Genomic DNA, 15591 nt, shown 5'->3' on the forward strand with positions numbered 1-15591 from the left:
AGTTTAGGGCTGAGTTTGACCACTTGGTTTCCACCACTGATTCACTAGCCACGTAAAAGCTCCTATGTTGGGACAGTTTTGTGAAAAAATAAATTCACAAACTAAGACTGCAGTGTTTCACGTTTTTCCAAGCAGAATGTTGTTAAGCTTACGTTATGAGGAGAAGCATACAGTTGTCCCTCAACTGTCAACTTGTTTTGCTTCTTCTTTGTGTGACCCCCGGTCCACTTGAACGTTGCACGAAGATGCCATCACCGCCACCGCCGAGGCAGACGCCGCCGTCTTGGGTCTTTCGGTTGGCATTTCCGAAGGCTTCGCTGCCCTTGCGTTGGCGCCGGTGCACCTGCTGGTGTGGCAGCCCATAATTTCAACGACTTTCAGCCCACGCCAGTTGACTTAAAAGTGATGCTCCAATCTCAGTGTGGTGTTGTGCGTCGAGTATTCCCATGACGACCATGATCAATTCCTGACCAGGAGTAGGGCCCTCCTCCAATTGTTTAGCTCACTCACCAACCCGGCAACGCACACCTGGTGATGGAAAACATTGCATTCATATCATGCGCCCCATTGTTTTTACTATATGGAAACAAGACAACTATTATGTTTGCCCTAAACTGGACTGCTGTTGTGCAAAAACAGATTCATTTTCAAAATAATTTCAACTACGTCAGGGACTTTTGTTTTATCACATTAAAGCAAGAAAATAGTGATTTTACATATAATATATTCAGAATAAAATATAACATTAAACAAGCTCATACAAACTGACACCTGATGGATAGTCAGAAGAATATGTTTAATAAAAATAATTAAACCTCAGTTTCCTCTATAGAACTTCATAGAAAGTAATCCAATAAATTACAAATGACTTGTTTTTTGTCTGTTTTTAAGACACTCCCCCCTCATTTTTTTTCCTCCTTTTGACTACATGAAATTAGTTTGACTACACAGAGCGAAACACAAAAACTGACCATGGTGACACTTGGATATCGTCAAAGCTTGAAATAAAACACAAATAAATGTTGAAAAAGAAAAAAAAAAAGATCTTGTCTCAGTGATGACATGGATGAAACCTTCCTGTACAGCAGTAGTGTGTTTGTGTGTGTAAGATTGTACCATAATTGTCAAATATGTATAAGGGCACTACAAGAGGAAAAAAAAGTGTATTCTGAGTAAATCACTGCACGCTTTTCAGTCTTGATGCATTCACTGACCATGGGAAAATGGCACGACGGCCACAAGCGAGTGTTGATGACCTAACAGTCCACAAGAGGGCGGCAAAGGTACTTCGGCTTTGTTGGAATTCCAGTGTCTGCGGTCCCCCCCAAAGTAAAAAATAAAAAAGGATTGAAAAGCGGAGGTACAAGATAAGGGCACTTCTAAGTCTAAGCTGAAGCTGAAAACAACAACAACAAAAAAACCCTAGCGTGATTAGCAAAGCTAGCTAGCATGCTAACACGCTTGCTAGGTGTGGCACTGCTGTATCGAACAACAATCAAAACCATTTTTTTGTGCTTGTGCCGTGGGAAGGTAGTCGATGGAGGCGGGGGAACATGAAGAAGAGGTAATACATCAGGAAGCTCTTGAAGAAAATGGAGGAGTTTGGATTTTGGCATAGCGAAAACCGATGAAGGTTTTGAGGGGAAATGAATCGTTTGTGTGATCGGGCGGGTAAATTTCCACTGGAAATAACGAGTACAACTCTATTCACAGGCATTCACATTCATATTCACACCTATGGACAATTTAGAGTCTTCAATAAACATGAAATCCGTGTTTTTGGGGAAACAGGAAGTAAGCAAGATGCACCAGGAGAAAATTGTCAACCCCGAGCAGGGAGAGAGAGCCTCTCGGGGATCTCTCGACTGCGGGGCGGACGTGTTGAAACACTAGTCCACTGTGCGGTCGCAAAGACGAAAATCAAGTGACTGAATGATAGGACCAACGTGAAAAGCCGTTTTTGGAACGTGACGGAATCTACAGCTTGAGTGACATTCGTTAGCTGCCCGAGTTATTGCTCACATCCGCATGATCTGCAAAGCAAGCGTGTCTTATTTACATCATCACCCCCGCCATTAAAATATATTAATAGTACAGCTCAACGCATTTTTAATAATAAAATTAAATCCTGACTTGATAATAATTACAATAATGCCTTTTTTTGTTGTTGAAACAGTACAAGGTGACGCTTCTACTCAAGTCCGACATGCAAAATGTCTGGAAACAAGACGCTACCTCGTCCACAAATGTTGAAATTGGATTTTTTTTTTTTCAGTTTTTTTGTTTGTTTGACATTTTTTCTTTTATTACACAACAATTTGGTTAGTTATTTACAAGTAAAGAAATGGTAAATGCAGGGAGGAGGGTGTGATAGGTGGTCGGTGGGTGGGTGGGGGTCCACATACTATATGTGAATATATGAATAGATTTTTACGGGGGCCGTATATAAATAAACGAATATTTCATCAGTCCTTGCTGGAGTCCGAGTCATCTGAGGAAGAGGAGGAGCTCCCGGATTCGGATGAAGACGACTCTGCTTTGCCGCTGTTGTCTTTGGGCTCTTCCTCGTCGTCGTCGTCGTCGTCGTCGTCATCTTCCGGAGTTTCCGCTTTGACGGCGGGCGCTTGGGGAGGAGGGGAGGCGGGAGGAGCGGGGGCGGGCGGCGTGGGGTCGGGCTTCGCGTTGGGCGCGGGGAGGTTAAGGCCTGGATTAAGAAGCATCCCTGGGTAAAGCATGTTGGATAGCAACAAGGGGTTGAGAGGGAGAGGCGGGCTGGAGCTGGACGAGGCACTTTGGGAAGAAGCGGCGGCGGCGGCGTCTTTTGTCCGTTCCCCGCCGAGGGCGCTCGGCTCCCCCGCCGCGGCGCCGCTGCCGAGTCCCGTCTCACTGTCCTGGGATCCTCCGCCGGCCGCGCCTCCTTCCTGATTCTTCCCGAGCAAGCCGCTCATGCCCAGCAGGTTGGGCAGTCCCGCCATGCCCGAGAGCATCATGGGAAACATGGCGGCTAAGTTGCTCGCCGCCAGGTTGCCGGCGTCCGAGGGGGGCAGGCCCATGAGGCCGGCGGTCAGCTGAAGGTTCTGCTGGAAGGCCTGCAGGCTGCCCAGGTCCAGGAGCCCGTTGGCCAGCAGGGGGTTGAGGCTCAAAGATGAGGTGGTCGCCGCCGCTGTCGCGTTGGGCGTCATGGCCGCCGCCGCTTTCACCAATGGATTCTTTGGACGCCGCCCTCGCCGGCTCACTTCCTCAGGAACGATGGGACCAGTCAGGATCCGGTCAAACATACTCGCTGGGAGGTAACCCTGCAAGAGGAAAAGTCGTCACTGCTTATAGAATAGAATAGAATTTAATCTCGAACTTTATGGTTATTGTACAGCAGGTATAAAACAAAAATGGGAGCGCTGCTCTGATTGGTGCCAAGCATTATTTGAAAAGGAAACCTCTCAAGGTATACTTAGCATTTTCACTCACAGAATATTGCGTGCTATGTAAATATGGGTGCTATAATATGAAAGATTGATTTTAATTCTTCAGTTACACTTGCATGCAGGTAACAGCTGTGTTATAGGTGTGGAAACACTGCCATCCAATGGTCACAGTTATCACTACAGTGCTCAATTGGCTTATATCAGGTAAGCATTAGTCAAGGGTGTCCTTTACCCTCCATAAAAAACGTGTTTGATAAGAATTTTATCATTTATTGTTAATATTTCTATTTTAAAAGGCAAGAGTTCTCTTCCATGGCACTAAACGAGTTAAATAACTATGACCAATAAATACGAGAATAAACAGAATAGATCATGAATCATAGGTTCACAGAAGTGCAATCGTTATTAATAATTAGAGGTGGTCTCTATTTCATTCTGCGTTCGCAGCATGGTCTCCGTTGATTACTCGATTGAGATAACATTGTGACCGCGACGGCATGTTTTTATTCAACTGCAGAGTTGAAAGGCGGTACACTATCTATTTCAGAGTAGTTTTTATTTTGCACCAGCTTTGGAGGGAGTGGTCAACATTTATAATCTGCCTGTGGGAAACCATGATGCTGTTTCCTTAATTGTACTCAAATTTTAAAAACGGACGGATGGGCGTGCTCATTTATAGATATAGAATTTATGTAATACTGTTCTAATTTTTTGTATATGTTCGATGTCACTTGAGAATTAAAGTTCAATTACAATGCAATATTACCTGTTAATTTTTAACAATAATACATACATACTTGTTCTGACAAAACAAAATGGTGACTGCACAGGGGCAGTCCAAAAATAATAAACCCACTATAACCTCCATATGTATATGACTAGAGTGGACACAATTTTTTCCCTGACTCACCGATTGCTTGACGACATCAGCCCATTCAGGCGGGACGCCGTACTCTGGGTTCTCCTGAAGGAAGCGGCACAGATCCTTGAGGGGAGGTGCAAAAGCGCCACCCACCTTGAAGCCAAAAATACAATAGATGAAATGGGGATACTTGGAAACGGGAACTTGCTTAGCGATATTGTTGCACGACAAAATATAAAACTGGATTACTGTTGTTGTAATGCTGAATCTACCGTATTGTTTTTAATTGCCCTAAACGACTATTGTAAAACTACTGATGCGATGTTAAATACTGATGTTCTGTTGTTAGCAGAATTAAAAGTACTGTATTACATTTCTATTGTTGGATAGAACAGTTAATTCAAATAATAAAGTAACTGTTGTTTTAATACTAGATACTATTGTACTGTGTATTAGTATTGCTAATGTTCGGGACAATTTTAGCTTTACTGAATGTACTGTTGCTTTAAAATTGTTGTAATGATGAATATTTTTGTTTTATTATGCCGTAATTCTCCAAATATAGGACACACCTGTGCATAGGACGCAGCCATAATTTTAGGGTTAAATTATGGTATTTTCCATGGTACCGTGTATAGGACGGATCAACAGTTTGTCGACAATGTAAAAACTATTGCAAAACAATAAATTTTACCTTTGTAAATTCTTCATATTGTGTTCATATCCATATGTTGTATATTTGTTTGGCGGTAAGTTATGTGTGTTTCAGATTTCCCAGATCCCACATTATGAGCGATCAGTGAAGACCACCAATGTAACGTTAAATGCGCTCGAAGCAGTTTTCCGTTTTATTCGCCACGCGGCCCGAGTTCATTTTACCATAAATATTCGAAGTTGTGCAACATCCGTGTTCCACTAACTTTATGATTGTGTGAATATGCCGTTGTGTTCACGGCAATTAAAAGCCTTATCAATCAGTGTTAAAAAAATAGCCTATTAAGAAAAACAATATAATAAACCATCACAATTAAATCAAAGAGAGTGGTCAGCGCACCAAAGAAGCCCAAAATGTTCACCTTGCGGGCGTTCCTCCTGTTGATGATCTGCACTCGCTCCTCGCCAGTCAGGCTGTTGACGTCGATCTTGTTGGGGTTTCGACAGCGGTGCCTCTTCTGCTTGGGTCGGCCGTCCTGGACGTGGAAATGCAGAGGCATCTTGTTCACGCCCTGCACACCAAGCCGCATGTTAAAGAAAAAACAAAACGTGTGTCGAGAGCTTGTCAAGTACGGCAGGCAACTCACGGGGATGAAGGCGCCCGTGTCGGCCACGAAGCCCGGGTGCTCCTTCAGCCACTGGTCTAGATCTTTCCTCCTGGGAGCGTCGTCCCCAGCCAGCCGGGTGCCGTCTTTGAGGTTGATGACCGGGACCCTGCTCTCCAAGTCCTCCGGGCCCGGCCCCGAGGTCTGGTGGTTGTAACCTGACATCGGAGCCATGCCCACTTGGCCGATGCCGCCCCATCCAGGAGCCGCCTGGAAACACGGTTGAGTTTTAGATCAGGGGTGTCAAATTAATTTTAGCCTGGGCCACATGGAGGAAAGTCGATTCCCAAGTGGGCCGGACTGGTAAAATCGCAATAAACAAATGAAAAACAATTCATGTAAATGGATGAGAACACCAGTGTAGGGTTCCAACTTTTGTCATTGAAGCGATCAGCAAGCTATTTCGCACATGCGTGGAAATTGGTCACTTCCGTTTGTAAGTTGTTGCGCTGATTATTTCTGTTGATTATGGACAGCAGGCTAATGGATTCATTTAATTCAGTTTTTTAAATGCTTCACAAAATCATCTTGTGAGGCCAGATTAAAACTCTTTGCAGGCCGAATTCAGCCCGCGGGCCATAGGTTTAACATTAGGTTCTAGATGGTCTCTTTTGACCTCCAGAGGGCGATGCAGAGACCACTAAACGTTCCCTTCAGTCATTTCCTTTTTCATGGACCGCGGTTACATCTATAACTCTTTTGTGTGGTACGTTTTTGCTTTGTTATTTGTTTTTTTAGATCCTCTTGCTGAAGTTTCCTCACTGACTAAAAAATCATTCATAAGTTATATCCTTGTTTACAGATGGTAACAGACTATCAATCAAAACACTTTTGTTTGTCATAGTAATTTGTCTTTTTGATGCAGCATTTTACTTGTTCCGGGATTTGCGTCCTGTTCATGAAGAGCAGGTCCATGCCCTCCACGTTCTTCCTCCGCCCCCGTCGCCGCTTCACCACCGGCTGGCTATCCAGAACCCCGTTCAGCCTCATGGCGCCAGCGAGACCTGAAGGCACTGAATCACCCAGGAATAAATCTCTGCAACAACATTCTTTGTTAACCGTTTAATGGCGGACGTCTTCTTTTTGTTACCTACCGTTCTGGAAGCTGCACGGCGGCTTGGTGATGTCGGCCAGGCCCGTGTCTGAGGCATTCTGCAGGTCGTGGAGCCGGGCCAGATACTGCTGCTGCTGGGCTTCGGGTGCCTCCTCTGAGTCCAGGGCTCTCTTTAGAGGTAGCCCCTGTTTCTGGAAGGTCAACTTGAGACCACCCTCCTGCTGCACAGAGGAACATGTTTGAGTTAGTGAAATATTCTTATGGGTGAATGTGGGGAAAACTGTTGTTTAAGCCCAAAGGGGTTATTTTAAAGCGCCATTGCAACATGACTTTTGAAAACACAAATAATTACAGCGGAACCTGAATGTTGGAACAGGCATTGAATGTGTTTTACTCATTTCAGAATATATTCTGATTTTTTTTAAACCATTTTCTTTTTTTAATCAGATAGTCTTTTTTCTTTTTTTACAACTTTTCAAATAAGTTTACATTTTTTCCTCCCTCATTTTACTTACACATTTTATTTAACCTTTTCCCCCTCACTGTCAAACATTGACAATTCACTATTTTTTTCACTCCCTGAATTTTTTTTTTCCCTTAATTTACTTTCATTTGATTTTAATTTATTTTTTTTAACTTTTTTTGGTTGTGAATGATTTTTCTCTGCTGTTTTAGTCCATTTCATTTTTATTTCTTTTTCATCATTTCAATTTGACTAATTTCAATTATTTTTAAAAGACTTTTTTTGTTGCCATTATTACCTTTGCAAAATATTCTCACATTTTTGGAGGAGAAATGTTTTTTTTCTCCCCAAAACACCATCTTTATTTAAATACAGTACTCAACTCCATTTTCACAGTAAAACACAAACTATCGTCCTTTTTAAGCTTTCAGTATTTCTATATTTTTGTAATATACCGCCTTGACTCTTTTGGTACAAGTTCCACTGTAAGTGTTTGTGCTAATTGCGTGTTAGTGCAACCGGGACACCAGCCACACAAAAGACAGTGCCACGTAGGTAGAATCAATCTGACTGTAATTGGAAGCCAAAAGAGGAGAACTGGAGAAATCCAAATGTTGTTAAGCGCTGGGGAGATCTCGGAGCCTTCTATGTTGTCCTAATGTTGTGTTTTCGGCCTAATTTAAAGTAAGCGTGTAGGAAAGACAGGAAGGGCTGTTAAATGTCAATCCTCCCACCGCGAGAATTAACCAGAACCCCCGGATGAAAGACAAAGTGAGAAAAATTAGAGCGACATGCCCAACGTGGATGAGGAGGAGCTAGGGGCAAAGGGAGGCGAGGCGAGGACGGGAGAAATCAACATACATCGTTCATCTTGACTGAGAACTCCTTGCTTTCTGCAACATGCTCGGTCACCTTAGACCCCTGTGGCGAGGCTGAGGGGTCCTCGCACAGGCTGCCGTCCAAGAGCTTGGTGGTGTAGAAGGATGCAACGGGACCGCCGGGTTCATAGACGCGCCGCGTGGCCGGCCACTTGCCCTTCAGCACCGCCTGGCATATGCTGTCCAGCCGGTTGATGATGACGCGGTCCTGATTGCACAACACAAAGGCATCAAATACAGAATGTCACCTCTTGTTGGTCAAGAGTAGCGCCGGCGCCTCACCTTGGGCCAGTGGGATGCAGCAAGCATGTAGCCTCCTGCCTGGAAAGGATGTGAGGCGTTGCCAGCGACGCCGTTCTGTGCCGTGTGAGCGTCTTGGGCATCGTGGGGCATAGTCCCTAACGACGTCACGCTGTCCTCGTCGAAGCCTTTCACACTTGGAGCTGCAGGCACTGGAAACACCACACGTAATGATATGAAGCTTTTAATCTAATGGCTGTCATTAGCATTTTTGTGTCAATAATGAACATAATTGACAGTAATGTGACTGCGCATCAAAAACAGGTTTTGCAAAGACTCTCTCGGACTCACTGTGTTTATTAATAGCCTCTTGATGTGTTTTATCCCCTTTTTGGGAGGCCTCATTAACTCCCTTGGGTAGATCATTTCATTTTTCTCATAATAATCTAAATGGAGTGTGTTGAAAAAAAAAAAATCTAAATTACCTAAATGTGCTGCTCTAAATTGATGGCAGAGATAACGCTTGGCAACTTAGTGTCTGCCTCTGATTGACGCTTATTAGGGCAAAGTTCGTTGTCGGAGTTTGAGCCATCAATTCATTTAGTACTTTGTCATTCCAATTTGGCTCTCAGCATTTTTTTTGTTACTGACTACAGTGCATCTTGACCTCTCACCTTTCTTCTTTCCGTTCTCTCCTTCGCTGTCACTGTCATCCGAAGACGAGGAGGAGGACGACGAGGAGGAAGAACCAGAGGAGCAGGACGATGAAGACGAAGACGAGCTGGACCCGGAGCGGGATGAGGAAGAAGAGGACGATGAGGAAGATGAGGAGGAGCGCGATGAAGAGCTGGACGAGGAGCCGTCCGAGTCGGACCCCGAGGCCCGCCTTTCCCTGCGGCTTCGCTTGCTGGCCTTCTTGGGCTTCCTCTCCGAGGAATTGGGCGTCAGGGGCTTTGTCCTTGCTGCCACCATCTGTCCCTCACTGTCGAGTTTGTTCTCTGTGACTCCTGCGGGGGTCTCCGGAACTAGGCTGGGACTCCAGCTCTCTTTTGATTTCTCTCTGTTTTCCTCTCCTTCTGAGGGGGGCTCGGCTTTCGGGATAATTCCGCTAGTTTCCATGTCCCTCGGGGCAGGGGGTGGAGCCGCCGAAGAAGGGGCGGATGTCTGGTACTGAGGTTGCAAAAGCGGCGTGAAGCTTAGCGATTGCTGCTGCGGTGTCATGGCTTTCGTCTGGGTGTAGCTGCGCTGGGCCGCCATGAAGCCCAAATCGGGGTCTCGAAGTATGTGGTAGTCCGTGCGGCTGACCCCGTGCTTGGCGGCGCCAATGAGCAAGTCCCGGTCGTGTGTGCCAACCTCCCACCACACGGGTAAGTCGGAGCTCATTTGACAAAGTTGCAGGCGCTCGTAGAGCAGCGGGTGGCGAAGGACCTGCTCCCTCACCTGGCGTAGCAGCTCCACCCGGTACAAGGTGCGTGACGCCCGTTCCTCGGTGATAGGCTGGATGATGAGGGATGGGTCCACAGCAGAGTCTGAAGAAAAAGATGGGAAGAATGTGAGCATGTTGAGAAATCATGTTGAATACAAAGGTCTCTGTTTGTTTGTCCTGTATCATATTATAAATATTGAAAGAACATTCTTAATAACACATAAGAATGTTTTGGAGGGGATGGAATGCACTTTCATTTAAGCTTTGGTCTGACATTCAAGATTTGCTAGAGTTTTTATGAGTGTGACCACTTATTTCTTGACAAAAAAACAAAAACAAAAAACAAACATTCTATGTGCACATTAGCAACTCATTCACAATGAATGGCCCGTATTTATTTGATTAGTTTGTAGTATTGTATGGCATACAAATTGAAAATGATTTTATTTTTCTTAAATAGGGGAACTGAAGATTTAAAAATTTTAATTTAAAATTGTTTTTAAACAGATTGGCTCTTTGGAAGGCTTGTCCAATGAATAAATAAGACATTAAATGAGGTGCATTACTGAAAATGTGTCTTTAATTACATTGTGAAATTGTGTAAGATTGTTTTCAAGCTCATGCCTGGGCAGCTAGCCTGGGTGAATATCTTTTTTTTTTTTTTTTTAGGTGTAGCCCTACAATAGAGGAGAAACAATAGGTCAGAAAAGTTCTGAGGATACTTTAAATTGCTGCTTGCCTAGTTGTAATACTCCAAGCTATTTCCCCAGTCACCATGGTTACATAAACCGTACTTAGCACTGAACACATAAGTATTGTCTGACCTCCTTCTTTGGGGGGCAGGCGGCAAACACGTCTGCACATGGCCGCAAAGGCGCACAGGTACTTCTGCAGGCTTTCATCTGTCTTCTTATGCAGCCGTGCCATTGCACGAAATTTCGTCCAGTCGAAGCAGCCAAGCGTCGGGTTGAAGACCACGCCAAATGTGGAGACAACCCGGTAGAAGTCTGCCTCTTCCCGCCTGGTCCATCTATTGACAACAGCAAAAAAACTGGTGATACATTTTTTTTATGCTAAGGCTAAAACTGTTGATACATTTTTTTTATGCTAAGGCTAATATATGAAATGAAATTTTATGGTCTGTAATAGTATAAAACAGTCTTGAATCAAAGTGAAAATGTTTGCATTATGCATGTGGGCTAATGTGTAGCTCACTCTGCCCCACCTTTGTTGACGTTCAATCTTAGCGGCTATCTTGGGGTTAAGCGGGTCACTGATAGTCACTGGCGGTAGCAGAAGCGCCGTCGCTTGGGGCGGCGGGCCGAGTGGCGCAGACATCATGACGGCCAGCTGGGACTGCGACTGCACCTGGTGGATTTGCAGGATCTGCCGGCTCTTGGTGTAGCGCTGCGAGGCCGTGATCAGACGCCTCAGCCGGGCAGTGAGCAAAGAGGACGAGGGCCAGTAGGCGCTCGCTACTCCGGGAACCGTGTCTGGGTGAGGGGGGAGGAGAAAAGCATTTCTGCAAATTAGTGTCTGTGGAATTTCTGATTCATGCTGACAACATGCAGGATTTATGCGTGACTAATACTCACCTCCAGCATTGTCTGTGACAACCAAGTCTCCGGGAGAGGAGGCGTCATCCTATGGGGAAATTGATGTTTTACTTCAAAGAAGGAAATCTCATTTTATAGGTCTAATCTCATGGATAATTAACTTTTGAATTGAATTTTTATTATTTGTATCTAGATTTTCTGGTCTCAGCATCAACATCAAATGTGAAATCACTCAGATAATTCCCAACCGCTGTCCCGTTAATTCAAATTGGGAAAGAAAATACCGTGATTTCCCAAATATGTATAGGATGCAGCTGTGTATAGGACGAACTCTAACAGCCAACTGACGTCCGCACAGTAATTATTGTAAGTAAGAATACGGACAATAAAAAAAAATGCACATCTGTGCATCAAAACTCATCTCTCTGTTACTGACAGATCATTTTTTCTCGAATGGTGATGAATAAAGATTCTCAAAATTCTAATCTTTGAGTTTGCGTTCATATGGCACAATCATACTTTTGGCTTTCATTTTGGGGACATTAAATGTGTCTTATAGTTGAGGAATTACAGTAACAACACCTACTCTGAATGAGAAACAAGAACAGACGTGACTGCTATGTCAGTGCTGAGAGTGAACGCGTTCATCTCTGTCAGTCTGATTATTGATCGGCCTTTTCAAAAGGAGACATCGCTGGCCTTTGGCAGGGTCGGATGTTTACCTCAATGTCGTCCTTTAGCAGAGCTGGAGCAGGCTTGTACTCCGGATCATCCACATCCCTGCAGACAGGCACACATACACACCAACATAGATAAAAGCGGTCAATATATTGTTTAATAAAAAAAGGTTGAAAATATTTATTGGGATGTTTTCTACACACCCATCCATGAAATCGTTGCTTCTCTGTTCAGCAGCGATGGCCTTTTCATCTGGTCGGCCGACACGCTCTAGAAAACACAGTGCGGGGTCTGCTCGGATGGTGTTGTACTTTTCATAACCTGGCGTAAAAAAAATGATAAAATAAATGATGGATATGAAAGAGACAGCATGGAATATCAGCAGTAACCACTGTTGTATGCTTTTCTCTGGGAACTCCGGCTACCTCCCACATTTCAAAAACATGCATGACAGATTTACTTCCAAAAATATAAATCCAGATTTGTCTGTACTGTATTCGTCCTGTGGTTGGTTAGTGACCAGTCCATAGTGTAGCCCACCTAGTGGTCACCTGGGATATTGTCCAGCAGGGAAAAGTGTTATAGACTCACCATGCTTGTAGACCCCCAGTAGCAGACATTTGTCACAGATGGTATCCCACCACAAGGCTGGCAGTTCTGAGTGGTCCGGCTCTGGCACCCAAATCTTAATCTCACTGGTGAAGGAAAAAAAATCCAATGGTACATTAATGACACAATTATGATATCAAACTAATACCTCTACCTGAGTTGTATAATGATCAAAAGACTGCAATTACAATGTAGTCTTTATTTCTGTCTCCTACCAACAGCTTCTTTTGATGACGTTTGTAAAGTTGTTCTAAACATTTCCAGCAGGTGGTGCTCAATAGTTGTCTAAACATTTGGCTTGAGAGCTTTCAACAGGTTGAAGATTCAACATTCAAAAACACCACCATTACTGTTATGTAAATATTTGGATTTGTACTCATTTATTCTTTAATGCGTGTAAGATGCATTACGGTTTGACATTCTGCCGCTGCCATACAGATAGAGTAATGTGCTGTTATTAAAACCCAACTACAGACAAGTGTTAAAGAATTATTATAATTAATAAAATGTGATTATGACAGGAAGATTGCAATGTTTAGAAGAGGTTAATTCCTGAAAAGCAGTCATCTCCTGTTGCTGAGCAAATGTCTGTCCGCATCAAGTATAATACACCATCAATTTCACATCTTTCCTGCTTAAAATTCTCCAAAAATCCTTGAGGTCAAATGTGCACTCACCTAGCATCCACGTTGTTCAAAACATTCTGGGCCTCGTCGCCTATCACCTCTTGTTTCAGGTAGTACAGCATTCTGACCCGGAGCAGCACCCTACAAGCAGAAAAGCCGCTTAGAAAAAAAAAAATTCCTGACCAAGCACAATTGCTGAGGGAGTAGTGTGCGCACACACACACAAACACACATACACATAGTCTGGTTGAACACAATTCCTTTTTTTAAAATTAGGAACAAATTAATTGGAACATGAAGCTAAATTGTTTTATGGTGACTCCTCAACAAAACAATGTATGCGGCCTGCCTGTATTTTGTTATGGTTTATATGGATGTGCAATGGAGTACTGTTGTTAGTGATGCAATAGTCCCGCTGACAATACAAAAACACAACAGAAAAAAAAAAACAACAGATCTATCTTCTAAAGTTGATGAATAAAATATACGAAGAGATACCACTACAAATGTAGTTCCAAAGTTTATTCAGACACTGATTATATGATGGGTGAACATAAAAAAATATTCTTGTAGTAATATATGTATGTATATGTGTTGTCTTTTCTGGACAGTTTTATGTGGCTACGTGGTTATGTGGCCACATTAACACTCTACACAGGGAATACAATTGGAAACTAGCTTCTTAGCTAAAATTGGCAATTTGACAGGACTGCAGATTCATGTGCTTGATCCCAGTTTTACAATCAAACAAAAGAAAAAAAGGACTGGACTGAAGGATGCAATGTTGGTCTTGGGGAAAACAAAACAAAACAAAACGAGCAAACCAACCGACACAAAAACAAATTCAGAACTCAGACACATCAGACACACTAAAAATTGGTATATGAGTGCCCACTCACTCTGTACACACACCGTATGTTGGTCACGCCTACTCAGTTGCAACAGCAACCAGAGAGTCAGTAGGAAAAGGAAGCCATACACACAATGTCGTAAACGGAAAGAGAAAATCACACAAACACACCAATGGATAAATGCTTACTTAGCGGTTCAAAAGGAAAACTAAGGAATAAAGCTGCCATAGAGGACCACAGCCAAATATATCTGACAAAAACATTAACCCAACATCTTTCCTGGCAAATATTGAGTCTGATGAGTGGGCCTCGCCCACCGACCCTCAACTTTTGACGCAGCTGCTGTGATGCTCCACTGCACCTGTCATCACTCTCCTTACAGGTCCCATGCAAGTGCTTGCAGTGTGACTCACACACATGCACAGACAACAGTTTGCACGCTGTCACTTGCTCGTTACGCAGCAAGCCAGCTGAGTTGCGTGACACAGCCGGCTGGCATGCGAGGAATCCCTCTCGGCTCTGTTCGCAGACACCAGCCCGGCCTGAAGCAACGCGAGTGGGAAAAGACGTCGCGGGTGACAGCATGAGCGCTTAAGCGTGATATGTCACTCCTTGCTTTGGTTTCTAATGAACATCAGGGAGCGGCCTCCAGTGGGAAAACATCATCGTCAGCAAATACCGTGTTTCACGTATTGGACAATGGCTGGATTCAGCACGGTTGGACTGAGAGACAAAGGGGAACATTCGATGGAAACGGCAGTCCTCTTTCAACACAGGCGCTCATCATCTATTTAGCTTTTGTCTCTATGGCACCCAAACCTTCTCTCGCTGCCTGTGAGTAAGGGTGATACATGGTGGCCATTAGCTGGGCCTGAAGTCTCATTAAGATTTCCATCACTCAACCACACGCTGCGTCTGATAATGAATCAGCAGTGTCGGTTCCAGAGCGTCTTTTAGTAGCTCGTATTTACCCAGGCAAGGGGGTGTGCGGCGAAAGAAGTGAAGAGTGCATTCTATTTGCATTGGCGAGAGAGACGTGCGTGACAAAACAGCTCACCCTTCCCCATTTTTATTTACCCCTTAAATTGAACAGATTGAAAATATTCTGGCTCTTGCCGAGTATTTCCGTAAATACGTTAAACTGAGGGTGACTTCATAATGTCCTCAATGCGCATGTGGAACAATATTTCTTATATCTGAAGACATTCTGAAGGCCCTAAAAGCCAATCCAATAATACAGTAGTCAGCTCCAAAAAATGACTGTCCATTTTCATTAACTGAATCCTTGTGAAAAAAAAAAAAAAAAAAAACTTTTTGAAAACACACACACATACATAATCTTTTGACCCACAGGTCTCCAGAATCATCACCATCATCCACATACAACAGTGATCCGCGTTAACTTACTTGTTGCAGTGGTGCTTCAGATGTTTCTTGTAGCCGTCGTCCTGGAGCATATGCTCCGGGTTGTGCTTCCGCAACCACTCAGCCTTGTGGATGTCAAATGAGCTGGACTGGGTCTTCATCTTCTTACCTTTGCGGCCCCGAGGAACAGGTGCAGACAGCCCTGGCGGCAGAGGATGGCAAAATTAAAGTCCATCTTTTTT

The 15591-nt window shown here is 43.9% G+C and overlaps 1 protein-coding gene across 4 annotated transcripts in view; it reads right to left on the reverse strand.

Moving 5' to 3' along the window:
* Nucleotides 1-777: 777 nt before the first annotated feature.
* Nucleotides 778-15591, reverse strand: part of chd9 (chromodomain helicase DNA binding protein 9) — a 63512-nt gene continuing 48698 nt past the window's right edge. For 2 of the 4 annotated variants that reach the window (XM_088412277.1, XM_088412280.1), the window contains 17 exons: nucleotides 15392-15551; nucleotides 13185-13274; nucleotides 12490-12593; nucleotides 12102-12219; nucleotides 11943-12000; nucleotides 11260-11308; nucleotides 10890-11157; nucleotides 10489-10694; nucleotides 8913-9767; nucleotides 8281-8450; nucleotides 7982-8206; nucleotides 6698-6878; nucleotides 6477-6616; nucleotides 5586-5813; nucleotides 5361-5510; nucleotides 4333-4437; nucleotides 778-3296 (listed from right to left, as the gene is read on the reverse strand). In XM_088412277.1, coding sequence (XP_088268403.1) covers nucleotides 2466-3296; nucleotides 4333-4437; nucleotides 5361-5510; nucleotides 5586-5813; nucleotides 6477-6616; nucleotides 6698-6878; nucleotides 7982-8206; nucleotides 8281-8450; nucleotides 8913-9767; nucleotides 10489-10694; nucleotides 10890-11157; nucleotides 11260-11308; nucleotides 11943-12000; nucleotides 12102-12219; nucleotides 12490-12593; nucleotides 13185-13274; nucleotides 15392-15551 — 3938 coding nt within the window. In that variant the 3' untranslated portion in view covers nucleotides 778-2465. The remainder of the gene's footprint in view (nucleotides 3297-4332; nucleotides 4438-5360; nucleotides 5511-5585; nucleotides 5814-6476; nucleotides 6617-6697; nucleotides 6879-7981; nucleotides 8207-8280; nucleotides 8451-8912; nucleotides 9768-10488; nucleotides 10695-10889; nucleotides 11158-11259; nucleotides 11309-11942; nucleotides 12001-12101; nucleotides 12220-12489; nucleotides 12594-13184; nucleotides 13275-15391; nucleotides 15552-15591) is intronic. The other 2 variants (XM_088412279.1, XM_088412278.1) reach the window with 2 other exon arrangements.

Source organism: Hippichthys cyanospilos, chromosome 4 (genome assembly GCF_059441005.1).
Source record: "Hippichthys cyanospilos isolate Australia breed blue-spotted pipefish chromosome 4, RoL_Hcya_1.0, whole genome shotgun sequence".
Classification (NCBI taxonomy): domain Eukaryota; kingdom Metazoa; phylum Chordata; class Actinopteri; order Syngnathiformes; family Syngnathidae; genus Hippichthys; species Hippichthys cyanospilos.